Source organism: Nothobranchius furzeri, chromosome 10 (assembly GCF_043380555.1).
Source record: "Nothobranchius furzeri strain GRZ-AD chromosome 10, NfurGRZ-RIMD1, whole genome shotgun sequence".
Lineage (NCBI taxonomy): Eukaryota > Metazoa > Chordata > Actinopteri > Cyprinodontiformes > Nothobranchiidae > Nothobranchius > Nothobranchius furzeri.
In genome coordinates, this window is record NC_091750.1 from 53477460 (window position 1) to 53498217 (window position 20758).

Here is a 20758-nt window from a genome sequence, read left to right on the forward strand (position 1 = left end):
CGTACATTGGTGATCTTCTTAGTCCCTACACCCCCAGCAGGTCCCTGAGGTACAGTGATCAAAGCCTACTGGTTGTGCAGCACCAGGCTAAAGACCAAAGGTGACAGATCATTTGCTGCTGTGGCCCCCAGACTCTGGAACTCTCTCCCCCTGAGCTTGAGATCAGTGGACTCAGTGGTCTCCTTTAAAAAGCAGCTGAAGACTCACTTGTTCAAGCTGGCTTTTGTATGACCTTCTTCAACCTCTCTCTTTATTCTGCTCTCCCCACCTATTCCACCTTCCTCAGGATCCACTGATTTCCCTCTTTCCTACTCACTCTCTCTCTTTCTTAACATTTTTTCTTTTAAATCCCAATTGCCTATTTTTGCTCATTTTAAATATATTTTTAAACATTTTCTAAATGCTTTTTTAATATATTTTTTTGTTTTTGTGAAGCGCCTCGTGATTTTTATCTTGAGAGGTGCTATAGAAATGATATTTTCTTCTTCTTCTTCTTCTTCTTCTTCAGGCAGCAGGCAGCCGAATCAGTTGATGGCGTAGAGAGGTCCTCCCAGGAAGCGAAGTCCAATGGCGAAACTCAGAAGAGGAGAAGAGCAGACACAGGGCACTTCAAAGTAGACACACACACGATAGACGTCTGATGCAAAACAACAAACAAAAATAAACCTAGCACTATATGTGCCTATATGTGCTATGTGAAGTCAATTATGTGAACTCTATATGTGCTATGTGTAGTTCAGGTGTAGGAAATGAATGCAGTAACCTACGTGTTATGGAAAAAGTGTTGCAGAAATAACAAAATGAATATAACCCTATGAGGGAAAATCAACTTTTCTTTTTTGAGCAAAAATGTTATCAAACAGATGGGCAAAAATCATTTGTAGCCCATAACTGGTAAAAATCAAAATAAATTGATTATGATAGAAAAGACTAAAGAAATCAGCTGCAATAAAATCATGCAGAAATGTGTCTGTGAACATTTTTCTAAAAGAATAAATAATAGTAGAACTACCAATAATTGAAAGAAGAAACACTAAAAATGTAAATCAGTGTCGTTAGTAATCAAACCTATGAGTAAATGTACCCATGAGGAATTATAGATTAGTAGATAAAAATAAAAATGGAATTTGGATAAACATAGAAGTTTATGGAATACTCCCTTTTACCGTTAAGACTTAACCATTACAGGACTCCAGGAACCCACAGAAAGAGAGAAAATAAAACTCCCAAGTACTCTGTCGGTGTCGGGTCTGATTTTTGTCCAGATTATTCTGTCATGATCAGAACTTCAGAAGACCCGTGAAGATGCCAACCACAGTAAAAGTAGATTAAAGAAGTCTTTGATTTTCTGAGGAGTTAACAAAGGTGGGCGAGACTGGAGACAGAGTAGGAGACAGGCGAAAGTCGTGGTGGCAGGCAGAGTTCAGAACAGGGGTCAGGAGCGAAAACAAGGTCCAGAGGCTGAGATCAGGCAGGGTGAATGGCTGGAAGATTTACTTGTGTGGGCTTTCAATAATCTGGCAATGACTGGGTAGCTGGATGGATCTAATTACAGTTGAGATGAATGGAGTAGATAGGAGTCGCCAGGGGAAACAGGGCTTGTTAGGAGCTTGGTGACGGGAGTAGATGAGCTGAATGAAGGCTGAAAGATGGGAGTCATGACAGATGCAGGAATGAACATCCATGGGCTTGGCTTTAGAGATGATGAGCTTAGAGAGTGGAGCTGTGGGTCTGCTGAGATGGTTCAGGCATCTGATCAGGAGGAGGTGTTCCAAACAGGTCCCATTGGGATGGATGCATGGATGGATGGAGCCTTTCAGCGGAGATTTGAACCTTCTTACTCAGACCAACAGGCCTATAAATGACTCATTTAATTATGAACAACCTTTTTAGAAATATAGTTAATTGAAGGTGGACTGGCTTTCGCTTTTTTATTTATTATTATTATTTGCGCTAAATATAACCCTTCAGACTATAACACCCACCAACCCGCCACCCACAGCAGGCACACCAACATCGGGGGGACTTATAATGAAAACCATTTTCTCCAGGTGATGTGGGCAGCATCAGTAAGTGAGGTGTTGTGGATGTGAGGGTGAAGCGTTCATTCATCCTGGACTCCTGATGCGCAGTCAGGAGGACCAGCCGTGCGTGTAACGCTGCTCCCGCACGTCTCCTCCCCTGTTTCTGCAGTGTTACTGCTTTTCCTTGTCGTTCATCGTTTCTTGTGCCAATGCTGCCCACACCGCCAGAGTAAGACTTCCATTTGCATAACACCACACTTCTCTTTCCTGTCTGCCACCATTCCTCTGTCCATCTTGTCCTGATCCGTGTGGTTTGTTTTGCGTCTTCATTCATTCACGCCTACTCTCTCATGTGCGGTCTTTTCTGGTTCTTTGCGTTATCCAGCGCAGACAGAGAAGCAAGGAAATTTGTTTTTTCCAGTTTATTTGATTTTGTCCAAAGGAAAACCCCTGGATCTGGATGTTTTGACGAATTTCTGACTAAGCTGGGCGAATGAGGACAGGGGAAATCTCTTTTTTTAATTTATTATTTTACGCATCAACAATCGAGAATTTGGAGAGATCACTGAGCTGTGCGGAGGGAGTCGCGGTGGTGATACAAGGATTCAGTGTTAAGTTTGCTGAGGTAGAATACCTGTCACAGGCGAGGAAGAAAAATAAAAAGAATACAGAAGAAGTGAGAAGATACGCGTCATTTCCAAGACACCAGCGCAACAAGCCGAGCCTGCTGTGTGGATGGCACACGGACTGTCTTGCTCCGGTGAAGTGGTGCAGGGTGGTCGGGCTGGGACCAGGATCCAGCTGAGATTCTGGGCTTTCTGTGAGTATCCCTGGAGCCGCTGTGCGCGTGCATGGACCAAAGCCCCCCTGCACGGGTTGCTGCTGATGGAGAGCTCCAATTTAAGCTCCAAATCAAGTTATCTTGCACATCCTTTGTAACTTGGCGTTTTGATTTGTCTTTACTATCAAACAGTGATGTTTTATTAGCATGCTTCCCCCGTGCAGCTGCTGGATCAGCAGATTGTTCGGTTTCTGATTAAGTTTATTGGGTAAAACTGAACATGTTATTTACGGATGACCCGTCTCTCCACAGAGCAGCATGAGGGATATGTCTAACTCCTGGGGACATAACTCCACACGGGGCTGACTCTGTCATCTGCACTCAGGTGAGTTATGCAGATTCAACCAAGACTGTGAAAAAGTGTGTTGTTGTTTTTCTGCTCTGTTCTGGCCTCTAATGCATTTGGACCAACAGCACATTATATTTGTATGAATCTGGGTTTTATTCACCACCAGGACTTCCAGAATTCATGTTTATTTTTAAATTTAAATGGTAAGTGCCCTGTATTTGATAAAGCACCTTCTGCTCTACAACCCCCAAGGTGCTTTACAGCACAATCAGCACACACAAATCCACACACTGGTTTATTTTTGATAAAAACACTCACTGTCCATTTTATTAGGTACAAGTGTTCGATTATTTGTTGGCAAACAACTGATTGGCATTGGCCAATTTCTTCAGAATCAGAAGGGGTTTATTGCCATGAGTGTGATAAACCACTACATAAAAAATTGCTGTGGTACTTGGTGCAAGAACAATAAATGATAAGCAAAATTAGAATTAAGAATTAGACAAAATGAAATGATAATAATATAGGGAATCAATAATTAGAGAAGTAGCTACTTTATACAAGTCAGTGGTACTGTTCAGAGCAAATCAGTTCAGGTGCAAACACAACACAGGGTCATGTGACTGAACAAATCAGCTGGAGTGGGCAATTCTACGAGTGACATTCATGAGTATGACTGTAGAGGGGAATAAACCGTTTTTGTGGCGAGAGATTCTGGTCCAAATTGTTCGGAGACTCCTGCCAGATGGGAGCAAGCCGAAGAGACTGTGTCCAGGGTGAGACGGGTCAGCTGTGATCTGACCTGCACGCCTCAATGTCCTGGAGGTGTACAGGTCCTGTGTGGAGGGGAATTTGCAGTCAATGACCTTCTCAGCAGAGCGCACAACATGTTGCAGTCTTTCCTTGTCCCTGGCGGTAGCTCCAGCATACCACACAGTGAATGAAGAGGTGAGGATGGACTTGATGATAGCGGTGTAGAACTGCCTCATTGACTGGACTGATTTCTTCAGCTGCCCCAGGGAGTACATCCTCTGCTGGACCTTTTTTATGAAGGAGGTGATGGTAGGCTCCCACTTGAGGTCCTGGGTGAGGGTGATGCCCAGGAAACGACATGAGTCCACCATCGTGATGGGAGTAGCAGACAGGGTTATGGGGGGTGTGGGGCTGTGTGCTTCCTAGCATCCACAACAACCTCTGTTGTCTTCTTGACATGACATGGTTCATGGTGTCTTCAATGCATTTAGACATTCAAACCAGACCAACCAAACCAAATCAGATTGAGAAAAAAAAAAGGTTTGAAGTCACTGGGTAATGGTACCAGATGGGCTGGTCTGAGTATTTTTAGGACTGTTTTCCACCAGCAGCCTTAAGCTTTACAGAGCATGAGAGAAAAATATACAAGAAGCAGCAGTTGTGTTGATGTCAGAGGTCAGAGGTGAACAGGCAATGAGCCATTTGTTACAACCAAGGTCATGAACCAAACCTTACAACCTTGCATCAGATGGACTCCAGCAGTAGAAGACCACACCAGCTGCCATCTAATAACAAGAAACTGAGGCTGCAATTCACCCAGGATCACCAGAGCTGGACCATAAGACACAGAAAACATGTTATCTGGTCTGATGAGTCTGGATTTCATCTGCAAAATTCAGATACTCAGGTCAAAACGTGTAATGTATGTAAACATGAAAGACTGGATCCATCCTGCAGTGCTTCAGGCTTGCTGCTGGTGTAATGGTGGTGGAGGGGTCAGTCTTAGCCTGGTTGGGAGCCCTTATGGAGCATTCACATCTGGTTCAGCCCAGTCAGGTCTTGGTTAGGTCGGCCCACCCCGTGCAGCTATGTTTTGCTCACACAGCCTTCTCAGGAACACAGAGTTCTCCGAACACGTGGGCAGGGAAAGACACACAGAGAAGTCTGTGGTGTCCTCCTTAAATTAGGTGGCCATGAGCAGTGTTGTTTTGGAGACTCTGACATGAAGCACACAGCTTCCTACTCTCTCACTGAACCAGCAGCCGTGCCAGAGGCCCAATAACGGCAAGCCCCCAGGCCCGCCTGCAGCTTCCCACTTCAGGGCAGGCCGAGCTCTGAACACTGAGCTGGAATTCCCAGACACCAGAGCTATTCTTGAACTTACTGGGGTACTGATGAGTAGGCCTCCCCACCCAAAGCAGAGCAAAGTGTCCCACCACCCCAGACCCAAACCAGCTCCTTCTCCTAGCCTCCAACCCCGAACAAGCAAACCGAGAACAGAGGTGTGAGAAGACCCCTGATAGTGATACAGCTATCAGGCAGTGGCCCATGGCTGCTGTCAAAAACTTCCCAAGGCCCCCACACATGGCCACCAGAAGGACCCCCCCAACCCCCAACGTCACTCAGACACCACCAGAATGTGGTAGAAGCCCCTCAGTGAACCCACCCCTAGAGAACCTCTGGATGCTCCAAACTCAGATCATCCCCCACAGCTTGATGCATTTGGAAGTCCAAAAACTTGTGGAACTATTTAGGCGAATAGGAAGTTACAATGTGAAACCTTGTGTAAGGATGTTGGACTAATACTTGGCCCCCACATAAGTACTGTGGCCCTTTGATGGCCCCACACTCAGAATAATCCTATATCTGCCACTGTGGATGATGATATCTTGCCAAAATGAAGCAAAATCTCTGAGAAAAATTTCCAACTGGAAGAATCAAAGTAGTTCTGAAGACGCAAGGGGGTCCAGTCTGGTTCTAGCAAAGTAGACCTAAAGTATGAACGTATGAATACCTCTTTAGATGAACTATTTATTTTTGTTTTGGAGCTGACTTTCACAGGTCCTAAAAGTAGAGATGACATTTTTTAGGACTCCACTGGAACCATCATTGGTTAATGAACACACACACACACACACACACACACACACACACACACACACACACACACACACACACACACACACACACACACACACACACACAAAACAAGAGCTGCTGTCCAAATGAGTCATTATGTACAAGTGTTTATTCACCAATATCAAACCCCAGAAAAATGTTTGTGACTAGGTAGTTTAAAACAGATAAAAAATTATGCAACATTAGAAAGAATAAATGCGATTTGGATCACCTAATTTTTTAATTATGATTTATTAAAAATGTCTGTTTTCATTTGTTTGAGGGAGAAGGAGCACAACAGGTGAGAGTGTTCAGCTCAGCTTATTCTTGGAAGCAGGCTTATTGGATTTTTCTTTACTTTGAAGTCTAAAACATGTTCCCCCTAAAGCTGTCAGCAAACACCTCTTAGGGTGGTGTTAACCGCAGACATACAGCTTCAGGAATAGACTCAGCCATGTGTAGCTAGGGTTACTCAGGTATACAAGGGAAGGTGGTGTAAGTCCAGCTTGTTGGACAAGCAGAAAGTTGTACCTTGTTCAGTCTGAACGCTCCGTTAGCAAATCACATTTTCCCTGCAGTGTGTCTGAAGAATCGTGTCACCTCAAATATCAAGTGAAACAAAAAGCAGGCTCTGAACGAATCTCAGTCAAAAGAATTTACGTAAGAGAAAACAATATGGGATCGACATGTTTAGTCAGAAGAAATATTTCATTCCAGCACCAGTTGGGATGCTTGCTTTTGCCATAGAAACGTCACCCACACACATTTGTGCAGGGTTGCATGCCAGAAAGAAGGCACTTGCATTTTATCTTGTAGTTTAGTTGCATCTGTTGTCTGCAGAAATGAGCCCTTTCTTTTCCAGTTGGTGCTCTCCATGGTGCTGACTTCAATGAGACGAGCAGACAGGTGCTGCACAAACACAGCCTGTTAGTCGCTCATTTGTGAGCTAATGAAAACAAATCAAAACTTAATATCAACATCTGTGTTGTGCTGCTCCACCCTGTGATGACTTCTCAACAAAAAGCACACTTTCCCATTTTAGGTCAGAGTGAAGGATGCAGCTTCACTCTGCTGCATGTCAATGAGAGTGTGTGCTGTACGCACACTAGTCGGAAGCACCGCTGATAGGAAACCCATTCCTGAGATTTAGATGCTCTTAATGTTTTGATTTGTAGGCGTTGGATTAAATTAATTGACATTTTCTGTCCTTTTTTTCCAGCGTTCCTGCAGCTGCAGATGCTGATCCTTTGAATAGTATTTATGCAGCAGAGTGAATTATTCATTGAAGCCGTTAAAATGCTGCTGCCAAGAAAGCCACTGTGGAATCATTTTAAGTTCTCCCCTGACATAGCTTTGGTGGAGTGCAAAAATAGAGGTGTTTACTACAATTTAATATTAAACCATATATTGCAGGAAGTTTTCATGAGAATTACCTTGAAGTGATCTTTGAAAGAGGCCTGCTGAGGAGCAAATTATTTAAGAAATCTGATCAAACTTAACGGTGTGTGTTTTCCCTGGATAATAGGTGCAGAGCGTAACATTTCTTAGTGCACGATGGCCACATTATACAGGATGTGTAGGTATTTGACTGGATTGGTCAATATCAGTGACTCAATCATAAGTAGGTCCCAATATCTCACATTGTTGGACTTAAGGCATTTCAGGATTAAAATACTGGTTAAAATATTTCTTATCCACCTCTCAAACTATTTTTCCCTTCTCTTACAGAGGTTTGCATGAACTACAAACACCTTCCCGCCAACATGATTGTCAGCCCATGTTTGTTCATCTCCCTGTTGCTGGTTCTCCTCCCGGGAGTCGCTCACCTCTCCGATGGCAGCCCCAGCTATGACGAGCCCAGCAGCTCTCCTGGAAACTGCTCCAGTGAGGATAACTGCTCAGAGGGTGTGGTGCTGCCTATGTGGAATCCCCAGAACCCTGCCGTTGGCGACAAGGTGGCACGGGCCATTGTTTACTTTGCGGCTCTTATATACATGTTCCTGGGCATGTCCATCATTGCTGATCGCTTCATGTCTTCAATTGAGGTCATTACCTCCCAGGAAAAGGAGATCACCATCAAAAAGCCAAACGGCGAAACCACAACGACTACTGTGCGCATCTGGAATGAGACAGTGTCCAATCTGACGCTAATGGCGCTTGGCTCATCAGCACCAGAGATCTTGCTCTCTGTCATTGAAGTGGTTGGACACAACTTTGAAGCCGGAGCTCTGGGGCCCAGCACCATCGTGGGCAGTGCCGCGTTCAACATGTTCATAATCATTGCTATCTGCGTGTACGTGGTGCCAGAAAGTGAGACCCGCAAGATAAAACACCTGAGGGTATTTTTTGTCACGGCTGCCTGGAGCGTGTTCGCCTACATCTGGCTGTACCTCATCTTATCTGTGTTCTCCCCCGGAGAGGTGGAGATATGGGAGGCTGTCCTCACCTTCCTCTTTTTCCCTCTCTGTGTGCTGCAAGCATGGATCGCAGACAGACGCCTGCTCTTCTACAAGTATGTCCACAGACGTTACCGTGCCGACAAGTCCCGCGGCATCATCATCGAATCCGAGGGTGATGCCATGTTCACTAAGATGGACTTGGAGATGGACGGGCAGGGGGCAAACTCCCACACTCACACCAAGGAGGCTCTGGATGGGATGCTGGAGGGGGTGGAGGAAGGTGGAGGAATGAGTCCAGAGCAAGATCAGGAAGAAGAAGCTCGTCGGGAGATGGCGCGCACTTTGAAGGAGTTGAAACAGAGACACCCAGAGAAAGACATGGAGCAGCTGATCGAGATGGCCAACTACCAAGTGTTGGTCCAGCAGCAGAAGAGTCGAGCCTTCTATCGCATCCAAGCCACACGCATGATGATCGGAGCAGGAAATATCCTGAAGAAGCACGCCGCTGACCAGGCCAGAAAGGTGGTGAGCTGTCACGAGGCCAGCGGACAAGAGGAGGATCCCAACACCATCTACCTACAGTTTGAGCCCTCTCACTACCAATGCTTTGAGAACTGTGGATCCCTGAAGCTCTCAGTGAGCCGGCACGGAGGAGAAGCCGGCTGCACTGTGAAGGTAAGAGGGAAAACTGGGGTTGGAAGCAGTGGGAATGCTTCAAGGTGAATTTAAACAGATCTAACTACTTGAGCTGTAAATTATTAGCAATTCAGTTTTTTATTACAGCCCCACTCAATGTTTAATTTCACTAAATGTTTCATAACGCTTCTCTCTGCTTGTCTCACACAGGTGGACTACCGGACAGAGGACGCAACAGCCACTGCGGGCTCAGACTACGAATTCGCCGAGGGCACTTTGGTCTTCAAGCCTGGCGAAACAACAAAAGAGTTCACCGTCGGCGTTATTGATGATGACATTTTTGAAGAGGATGAACACTTTTACGTGCGCCTCAGTAACCCACGCATTGTCCACCGGGCAGAGGTCTCTATCCTGGAGCCAAGCTCCATCACCTCCAGCAACAGCACCGTTGGCTTGTCTTCTCATGGTCCACCAAAGGCGACCCTGGGCAACGCTCCCATCGCCACCGTCACCATCTATGATGATGACCATGCTGGCATCTTTACATTTGAGAGCAAGTCGACAAGGGTCAGTGAGAGCATCGGTAACATGCAGGTGAAGGTTCACCGGACGTCCGGGGCGAGGGGGAAGGTGGCCGTTCCCTACCACACTGTTGAGGGCACCGCCAAAGCGGGGGAGGACTACGAAGAAGTATCTGGCAAGCTGGAGTTTCAAAACGATGAGACCATGTGAGCACCCCTTCCTCTTCCTTTGCTGTTTTGTTGCTGCTCTTCATCACTTGATTAAACATCGCTGCCTACTCACCGGTTACGCTACACAGTGCTGCTGGATTTCTATAAGTTATCTATTCCGGTAATGGAAGAGAGATCTAGTTTTATGAGTCACAGATACGTTTGCTCAGTGAAGTTTAGATCTTCCAGGGGGACGAAGTGGGAGGATAAGAGGATATAATTGTGCTGCGGATAATGACACATTGTGACTGATGTAAAAGAAGAAGCAGTATTCTGTGAATCAATTATAAAGCAGGCTTTGGGGATTTGGGTCGAGGGGACATGTTTTATTGTGATGCTGCAGAGAAGATTCCTCTGCAAGAAACAAAAGAAGAGCATGCAAGCGACAGAGTAGCAGGCAGAAAATCAAACGAGCGACTTGCACGAGATGAGGGTTGAGCATCTTCTGAAACAGGTGTGTGAGGTAAAGCCTGTGTGATTATTTCAACAAAAGGATTCTGGGGTACTTGAGCAGGGAGGCAGATGAAAAGGAGGAAGAGTGCTCAAAGAGAGGGCTTTTCTCTTGCACAGAGTAGGGTATGGTTGGCTCAGCGGTGACTACGTGCGTGGTGAACCAATCACTTTCTCAAGGCTATTAGTTTCTCTTTCTTAAAGAGCAAATCCACTGAGAAACTAGTTGCTATTTTTGAAACATGATTGGCCAAGCTGACTTTCACATGCAGGCTGAATGTGAAAACGGTCTTCTACCCCTATTTCCTGCATTAGAAAATAGAAGGGGAATGGTCAGGTCAGAAAAAGTGACACAGATCTATGTTACACTGTGAATTTTAACTCTCAGACTCACACATCTTGGCTCACAACCGCAGAAGACTGTGTTGATATTTGCATCCAGGAGAGAGCAGAGCACCTCTTGGCTAGTAGAAGCTAACGTTAGCATTAGCAACTCCACAAAATGACAGAACTCCTTCAGGCTTGTGTTATTTGGGGAGATAAACATCAATGTTGCAGTGTGAACAGTCAGTGAAATAGTGGTACTGTTAGCCAATCAGAGGCGAGATGTTTGAATATCCTGAATATTAATGAGCAAAACTCAAAACCCTGCCATGTTCTGCCCCTCTCTTCTCTGGCTCACTACAGATCCTTCTCAAAATTAGCATATTATGTTAAAGTTCATTATTTTCTGCAATGTACTGATAAACATTAGACTTTCATATATATTAGATTCATTACACACAACTGAGATGGGATGAGGATCAGCACCTCCAAATCTGAGACCATGGTTCTCGACCGGAAAAGGGTGGCTTGCCACCTCCGGGTCGGGGGAGAGGTCCTACCTCAAGTGGAGGAGTTTAAGTATCTCGGGGTCTTGTTCACGAGTGAGGGTAGGAGGGATCGGGAGATCGACAGGCGGATTGGTTCGGCGTCTGCAGTGATGCGGACGCTGACCCGATCTGTCGTGGGGAAGAGGGAGCTGAGCCAGAAAGCCAGGCTCTCGATTTACCGGTCGATCTACGTCCCAATCCTCACCTATGGTCATGAGCTTTGGGTAATGACCGAAAGAACGAGATCGCGGATACAAGCGGCCGAAATGAGTTTCCTCCGTAGGGTGGCCGGGCTCAGCCTTAGAGATAGGGTGAGGAGCTCGGACATTCGGGAGGGACTCGGAGTAGAACCGCTGCTCCTCCGGATCGAAAGGAGCCAGTTGAGGTGGTTTGGGCATCTGGTCAGGATGCCTCCTGGACGCCTCCCTGGGGAGGTGTTTCGGGCATGTCCTGCCGGCAGAAGGCCCCCGGGTCGACCCAGGACACGTTGGAGAGGTTACATCTCCAATCTGGTCCGGGAACGCCTTGGGGTCCTGCCGGAGGAGCTGGTGGACAAGGCCGGGGAGAGGACGGCCTGGAGCTCCCTAGTTGGGATGCTGCCCCCGCGACCCGGACCCGGATAAGCGGAGGAAGACGAGAGACGAGAGAGAGACAACTGAAGTAGTCCAAGCCTTTTATTGTTTCTAATATTGATGATTTTGGCATACAGCTCATGAAAACCCAAAATTCCTATCTCAAAAAATTTGTATAGTTCATCCGACCAATAAAAGAAACATGTTTTTAATACAAAAAAGTCAACCTTCAAATAATTATGTTCAGTTATGCTCTTAATACTTGATCGGGAATCCTTTTGCAGAAATGACTGCTTCAATGCGGCGTGGCATGGAGGCAATCAGCCTGTGGCACTGCTGAGGTGTTATGGAGGCCCAGGATGCTTCAATACCAGCCTTAAGCTCATCCAGAGTGTTGGGTCTTGCGTCTCTCAACTTTCTCTTTACAATATCCCACAGATTCTCTATGAGGTTCAGGGCAGGAGAGTTGGCAGGCCAATTGAGCACAGTAATACCATGGTCAGTAAACCATTTACCAGTGGTTTTGAAACTGTGAGCAGGTGCCAGGTTGTGCTGAAAAAGGAAATCTTCATCTCCATAAAGCTTTTCAGCAGAAGGAAGCATGAAGTGCTCCAAAATCTCCTGATAGCTAGCTGCATTGACCCTGCCCTTGATAAAACACAGTGGACCAACACCAGCAGCTGACATGGCACCCCAGACCATCACTGACTGTGGGTACTTGACACTGGACTTCAGGCATTTTGGCATTTCCCTCTGCCCAGTCTTCCTCCAGACTCTGGCACCTTGATTTCCAAATGACATGCAACATTTGCTTTCATCTGAAAAAGGCACTTTGGACCACTGAGCAACAGTCCAGTGCTGCTTCTCTGTAGCCCAGGTCTGGCGCTTCTGCCGATGTTTCTGGTTCAAAAGTGGCTTGACCTGGGGAATGCGGCACCTGTAGCCCATTTCCTGCACATACCTGTACACGGTGGCTCTGGATGTTTCTACTCCAGACTCAGTCCACTGCTTCGGCAGGTCCCCCAAGGTCTGGAATCGGTTTTTCTCCACAATCTTTCTCAGGGTCCGTCACCTCTTCTCGTTGTGCAGCGTTTTCTGCCACACTTTTTCCTTCCCACAGACTTCCCACTGAGGTACCTTGATACAGCACTCTGGGAACAGCCTATTCGTTCAGAAATTTCTTTCTGTGTCTTACCCTCTTGCTTGAGGGTGTCAATGATGGCCTTCTGGACAGCAGTCAGTTCGGTAGTCTTACCCATGATTGCGGTTTTGAGTAATGAACCAGGCTGGGAGTTTTTAAAAACCTCAGGAATCTTTTGCAGGTGTTTAGTTGGTTGATTCAGATGATTAGGTTAATAGCTCCTTTAGAGAACCTTTTCATCCATCCATCCATCTTCTGAGCCCGCTTAATCCACGTAGGGTCGGGGGGGGGGGGGGTCGGGGGGGGGGGGGGGGAGGCTGGTGCCTATCTCCAGCAGTCAATGGGCAATTAGGCGGGGTACACCCTGGACAGAGATTCAGTCCATCGCAGGGCAACGCAGGGACACACAGGACAAACAACCATGCACACACACTCTCACACCTAAGGACAATTTAGACAGACCTATCAACCTAACAGTCATGTTTTTGGACGGTGGGAGGAAGCCGGAGTATCCGGAGAGAGAACCTTTTCATGATATGCTAATTTTTTGAGATAGGAATTTGGGGTTTTCATGAGCTGTATGCCAAAATCATCAATATTAGAATCAATAAAAGACTTGAACTACTTCAGTTGTGTGTAATGAATCTAATATACATGAAAGTCTAATGTGTATCAGTACATTACAGAAAATAACAATATGCTAATTTTTTTAGACGGACCTGTATTAAAATAGTCTGGCCACGACACGTAGACAGTGCTCAGTCGTGATGAGGTGATCTATAGTTGTCTTTCAAACTGTCTCCCCATGCATTTGGACAGTGCTAGGACCAATCAGAGCAACAAATAACATGACATAGCAATGAAAATCAGTCAATGGGGCAGTCCACCATACACCATCGAAGAAGAAGCAAATGCAGTATATCCTTTTCCTAAACAAAGAACTGAAGTACTTTAATCTGCTCTTGACTTGAAAAGCTCAAGTCTAAATCGTCCAGTGTCAAAGTGCCAAAGCTGCTTCAATAGAGCACCTTTCCTAAGTCAATGCCATCTTCATAGTTTTCCTCAAACACAACATATCTCTCTACATTGTTTGGGCCAATGGTAGACCTGCTGATGCTATGAGGGAACACGGCTAGCCCGACCTGCAAAGCAACATTTGCCACTTCTATGGTTTGTCTAGTTTCTAGGCTACCAGTTAACTTCGACTTCCTGAAACAGGAGTGCCAGAGCTTCTATTCCCAAGAAAACAACTCAAAAGCATTCATTTACACCAGAGATCATGGCAAATTTATTGAAACAACGAGCAAATTGAGAGCTTTAAAAGAAGAACAAAATGACTTAAACTTGCCAAAGGCATCACAGAATGATTTACAGCCCAACTCAGGACAAAAGAAGGAATGAAATGTGAGATGAATTTGTCTGCGAGCAGAGAATTTCATGTGTAGGTGTATTGTGTGGGTCGGCCGAGTGGGAGTGAAGGCAGGTGAATACATGGTGTCACAGAGAACGCCGAGCTCCCTGCTTCTTCATTCTGCCTCTCAGTGGAGGTGAGATCTGAATAGATCAGTCTGTGTTTAGCAGTGTGCTTGTGTATATATTTATTTATTTTGCTATTTACACATCAGTCAGGGAGTATGATTAAAGTCATAATCGTGTGCTGAATCCACAGACGGTAAACAAAATGTCACTTCGAAGGAGAATTAAAAAGTGCTTCTTTAGCATCCAAAGCAATTAAAGAGAGCGGAGTGGGGTTAAACGAGTCCCAAAAGTTCTGAGCACAATGCATATATCCACAGAGGCTGCAGATAATTAGTCCGACGTGTATAGCCATGCTAGATGAGAGGAAGACAGCTTGTATCAGCATTCAAATAAACACTGAGCTGTAGATAAAACTGCTCTGAACTACTGAGCCAAGATCCTGCTCGTTGCAAGCCCACAGTGACACTAACTTTATGTAGGAGTCATCATGCAGCAGGAGAAGAAGGAGCACAAAGAGCAGGATCCTATAGGGCAGTTTGAAACCAGCAACTGATGAGAGAGTGCAGCATGCAGATGTAAGGGAAAACGTAGACGCCGTGCTCAGCTTCTCCTGTACTCCTTGGATTAAAAAGCAAGTCAAGGACTTAAAGGGGAGTGCGGGAATGCTTTGATCATGAGAGGAAATGTTTGGCTCAGATCTTGAATCCCAATAGGCAAGTCTGTGAAGTCACTGCAGCTTTTTTTATCTTTTGGGTCGAGGCTTTTCTTTTCTGTGGTGAAGTAATTTTCAAACTCTGTGTTAAAGGCCTCATGTGCTTCTCACCTGAGGCTGTTTATTAATCTTTCCAGAGTTTTCTTCTTTGTTCTAGGATGCTCAAGTGAGGCTAATTCTTTCAAAGGGGACATATTTATGCAAAACCCACTTTTTACGCTGCCATGTGTATATCTACTCCCCTCTATGAACACTCAAATGTGATAAGAACTCATCCATCCATTCTTTGGCAGTGTTTGATTTTAGAAATTATGTGCCTAAAATGAGCTAGCTCAAAAAGTCCCTTTTGTGATGTCACAAATGGAGAAACTAGAATTGAACAACCTGGAAGAGAGATCTGCTGTAGGTGGAGCAGCGTCTCTACTCCAAGCCCCTCCCCAATTTCAGAGATTACTCACTGAGCGGGGGATGGGTGGGCGTGGCCAGCATCAGCTTTTGTTCTTAAAGTGACAGAGCCCTGAAATGGCTCATTTTGGAAGGGAATGAAATGTTGACAATAATGAGAATAAAACCGCTGAAATCACTTCATGTGAGAGGGATTTAGTGCAAAGAACTTCATGGACATGCTTGGAATTGACATTATAAATATTGTATCTTCAGAAAAAAAGTCAGGGTATGCCCCCTTTAATGTAGTTTTATTTGAATTGTTCAGGTGAAACTCTTTCACTACACCATAAACAATCACCTTGGAGCAATCTAGCTCAGCATCTGATTGTGTTTGTTTCACTTAGCTGATAAAATTGCACACACACTGAGCTGAGTGTGAGGCTCAGCAGGCTGCCAGAGTTCATGTTTCAAACAGAGCTGGCTTTTCTTACCCGAGTGTCTCCCAGGGCAATGGGGACAAAGAGCTGACACTCGCCAGCAGGCCTCCGGGCCCCTCTATGTGTTAGTTACAGCGTCTGTGTGTCTTTGTGCACAACTGCCTGTCGATGTTCGAGGACACAGAGGAGCAAACAAAGAGGAAGCCAGGTTTTAAGCCACTGACTTGGAACAAGGAAGAATGGTTTAAAACCCTCTGAATGCAGCTGGTTAATAATTTACCCTCTGAAATTTGGTGCTGCATTAAATAGATTAGGATGTACAGACACAAGCATCCAAACCAGAATAAACACAGCATCATTTTGTAGTTTGTGTTTATGGATTAGACCAAAATCTGCACAGCTGCTTTGATGCTCATGTGCAGCTTGTTTCTGTTTCCGTTAGAACCGCCAAATGTGTTGCGTTACACTTTTTGTCGAGGCTGAAGTAGATAACCGGAGCAATTACACAAGCTGTGATGAAGCGGATGTGACGAAATTGTTCCTGGAAAGGAAAACACCCTGACCAGTAACAGTCAGAAGTTTTCTGGACTAGAAAGGAAAGCGGCAGCATCATAACAGTCACAGCAGCTGCTTGTGTCCCACAAATCATATGTTTCTTGTAGCCCAATTAAGGGTGAAGGGAAGCTTTGCTCCATTTAAGCAGCACTAATGTGGAGTCGTACATATAGTTTATGCACACAGAAGTCTAATTTTAATTCCTGATATAATTACTCCACACTTCTTTGCTCTGCTGGAACACAACGATAAGATGATGATGAATTCAGACAAAAAACATCCTTCAATCCATCTGAGACTATGTCTTTTTGTGTTATACCTCAGTAGCAACACCAGTGGTTGGGTCAGAACCTCAGATGAGGAACGCTATCATGTCAATATGGACCAAAACAAGGGATGAGGGATGTCTCCAACACAGACAAGGCAAAAGGAGGTCCAACCCAGGTGTGCCTAATAATGTGGCCAATGTTTTCAATTATTTCATTTAATTATTATCAGAAGATAATATGATAATTCCTCATTCATGAAGATTTCTTCTGTCTTTACTTCTTTCACAAATCAGAAAAAAATCCCACAAATACAGTTTTTGCTCTCCTCTGGGTGATCAGCTGTCTCATTTTCAATCTCACTCCAGCATCAGCTTCAAATTTACTTCCTATTAGGTCTTGTCTTGCAGAAATATGTTAAATGTATTTCTACATTTGTCATCCACGCCTGGTTTCCACTCTCCTGTTCCGCCTATGTCTATTTGTCAGATTGCCAGCGCCTCGCTCGATCCGGTTTTACCTCCATCGTCCCAAATGTAATAAGATTTTCTGTTGCCCTCTGCTAATTATTTGTCTTGCTGTATTTTATGAGGTTTTGCTTTTCATGCTCTTTAACTTTTCTATTCCACTGAGCATAAAACTTTACAATTTTCACCTACTTTTATGCCTCACATCCTTTTTCTTTTGCACTTAAATACAAACTGACGATGTGACAGAAGGGGAAATAAAAATATATTAGCACCAGAGTGATGTCCAATGAGGTGTAAAGTGAAAACTGTCGACTATAATTAACCACAGTTTTTAACAAAGTCCGTGGAGCTAAAATCAAAAGTTGAAAGCCGTGTACTCTGAATGATTCATGTCGGTTTTTCTGCTCTCTGGGGGAGGGACTCAGTGCGCAGTGGGGCCACAAAAAGCACCAACTGACTAAAGTGTGTGAAGAACTCATTTTCCTGTTGCATCCTTCTGACCAGACTTACTTGGTTGCCACGGTGATGTGTTCAGCTCTGCGGCAGCACACCACCGTGAACGCTGCAACTGGCACAAATATGAAACCCATTGATTTATGTCCACAAGACCTACATGTCTTTAAGTGGTGGTACTTCATGAAAAATATTTTTTAATTATTATTTCTGATTAAATTCTGTCACTCTGAGTTTCTCATGCAGCCTGAACATGAAAATAGTCTCCTACACCTATCTTCTGCCTTAGCTTCTGATGAAAAAGTAACGGTAAAACTCTCGGAAATCCTGACAGATCTACGTCACACTGTCACTTAACATTCATGGACTCATCCATCTTGGCTCGTGACAGAGAAGGTTGATGTTGGTTTAGCGTCCAGGAAACAGCAGAGAACGTATTAGCTAGTAGTAGCTAACTGTATTAGCAACTCCACTGCACTCCTTTAGGCTTATGTTAATTGTGGAGATAAAACATCAATGTTGCCAGCAAATTGAGTCAGTGGTAGCCATGTTGCTGTTATTCAATCCAAGGCAAGATGGTAAATGGCTTGTATTTATGTAGTGCAAAACAATCAGTCATCCACCCCTTCACACGCTGGTGGTGATGAGCTACAGAGTAACCACAGCTGCCCTGGGGCACACTGACAGAAGCGAGACTGCCTAACACAGGCACCACCGGTCCCTCTGACCACCACCAGCAAGCAAGGCAGGTTAAGTGTCTTGCCCAAGGACCAGGGGCGGATTTAGGACTGAAGAAGATCCGGGGCTTAACACACACACACACACGCACACACACACACACGTGACACACACTAGTCAACATCATATATATTTGTCTTGTACCAAATAATTTTTAATCTGAAGCTACATATTAAGCATTTTCAGGGCAGAGTATTGTTCCTGTTAGTGTTTAGTGTGAGATGATAGTAAATATTCCCTTTCTTTCTCCAACAACTTTACCTGATAGTAAGCTAACTTTAGGCAAACCAGCAGCACAACAAATATTTTCAAAGAAGACTCACAAACCTGAGTCAACACCAGTCTCATCAAAGCTGGGGTTCTGTCGTTGTACGTTTTGTCTAAAAAACGTCCTTATGTCCATCTTCACTCATGCGTTTCAGGCAGAGACTTTAGAAGAAGCTGGCTGCTGAAGGGCTTCTTCTTCAGTGGTGGAGGCTCAGGCAGGCTGTATACAAACTACTGCCAGCTGCTCCCTCTCTGTTGGACTTTGGTACTGCATGTTACTTCCACGATTTAGATCCGGGGCTTTCCATGAAACATTCGGTGCTTGAGCCCAAGTAGCCGGGCCTAACGCTGCCCTGCCAAGGACACATCAGCAGTATTCACTGGTAGGAGCTGGGATCAAACCTGCAACCTTCCAATTTCTGGAAAACCCGCTCTACCTCCTGCACTACTGCTGTCCCAAATATCAGGAAATAAGACTCCAAATCCTGCCGTGTTCAGCTCAACTCTGATCTGGCTCACTTCTACTTCCTGTAACAGATGCACTGGAGCTTTATTTTTGCAGATAATGACTCACAAGACATTCATTTATACTAGAGACCGCTGCAGATTTATTGAAATGAGTTCTGTCTTGATTTTACACCCTTTTAATTTGATTATTATTATATTTATTTTTCAATTTTTATGAGGTTTCAAACTCCCATGAGCCATTACTTTCCAAGGAAAACATTTACTTGTGAAATCTGAGATAAATTGTTTAATTTTTGGTAAGTGAATGCCATCCATTCATTCTTTTGGTGTTTTTGGAGCATTGTGGCGTCTCTGGTGTAAAAGGGTATATTATTCTTTTTCTGCTCATCCCAAACTACACACAGGTGGTAGATCACATGGAGCTGGATCGTATACCTCCGGAGGTCTCCATACAAGTCTCTTAGAATCAAACAATTTGGCATGCTCATACAGTTGTGCACCTCATAATTTATCCAACTTAGGATCAGCAATTTCTGGTTTGTCATCTGTGTATGAACATGAAAACTAGATGCAGAGCTGCAAGTGATATCGTTCTTTTTGTGAGGCAGCAGTACTAATCACCTGAACTGCTGTGCAGCCAATGTCACAGTCATTCAGGGAAAATTGCGTGTATAGTATGTTTTATGGTTTCATAATTGGTGTTACTGAGAACGTAGGTTTAATTCAGACAGTTACTAATGAACCACCATGATAAATATTTCTTTGGTAGTCAGCAGTACTCATCAATCAAGCCACCCAGTAAAAGCTGGAATATGGTAGTGCTTCCATTTTTGTGTGCATTAAAAGTGATTTGCACGGTAAGTTGAAACTAAATTTATATCTGTTTCCCCTTCCTTGGGATATTTTATCTCTCCATATATTTAAATACACATAAGCTTTCCATTTAAAAGTTGCTGAAAATCCAATGACAGATATGGATGTATTACATTTTAGGCTTAGAGAGATGAAACATGTCTGCTGCACAACAGTTCAAACATGCTGGCCAGAATAAAATTGGATCTGAATAGGTCTGATATGTCAAAAATGTGCTTTCAAGTAACAATAGTTCATTTTCAAAATGTATTCCATTACAGCTGTCTCAGGGTCTCCATGGAGCTTTAAGTGAAAGATATTATAGGAGGGAAAATACTCCAATCTGGTTTAAATGGTAACTCTTAAGTAACTGGGCCCATTCTCAGAATTCTCCATTACAGTTATCTCTTGAGAGCTCTAATGGGTAGAATATGGAAGAAAAACAACTCCAGTTAGCTAAAATGACTGGTTTGACCTTCACTCACTTTGCCAGTTCCTCCTTTCTGCAGTGACCACATAACGATCAAATCGGATGAGAGAACGGTCTAATTTTAAACCAAAGAAATGTCAGTTTGTCTATTTGCTCTACTCACAATTCTCAAACGGACACTAAAACCTTACATCTACAACAGACACAGTCCATTAAGGTTAAACATTAAGTTTGTGGAAATAAATTTTGATGGAACAAAAACATAAAGTAAAGAAGACTCCCAAAGGGAGGTCATTATAGAAGGAGACTGTCCTGCATGAGTCAACACATTATAATGCTACTATTAGCACTCTGAAAATGTATGTGTATGATTTTAAAGTTGCAAACTTAAAAATGGGTTCAAATGAACATTTTCTTA

At 44.3% G+C, this 20758-nt stretch overlaps 1 protein-coding gene across 3 annotated transcripts in view; it reads left to right on the plus strand.

Annotated features, from left to right (window-relative positions):
- The first annotated feature begins 1725 nt into the window (after positions 1-1725).
- The window catches only part of slc8a4a (solute carrier family 8 member 4a), a 56897-nt gene continuing 37864 nt past the window's right edge, over positions 1726-20758 (plus strand). The window contains exons 1-4 of one of the 3 annotated variants that reach the window (XM_015961212.3): positions 1726-2844; positions 3118-3190; positions 7754-9099; positions 9271-9788. In XM_015961212.3, coding sequence (XP_015816698.3) covers positions 7762-9099; positions 9271-9788 — 1856 coding nt within the window. In that variant the 5' untranslated portion in view covers positions 1726-2844; positions 3118-3190; positions 7754-7761. The remainder of the gene's footprint in view (positions 2845-3117; positions 3191-7753; positions 9100-9270; positions 9789-20758) is intronic. The other 2 variants (XM_015961214.3, XM_015961215.3) reach the window with 2 other exon arrangements.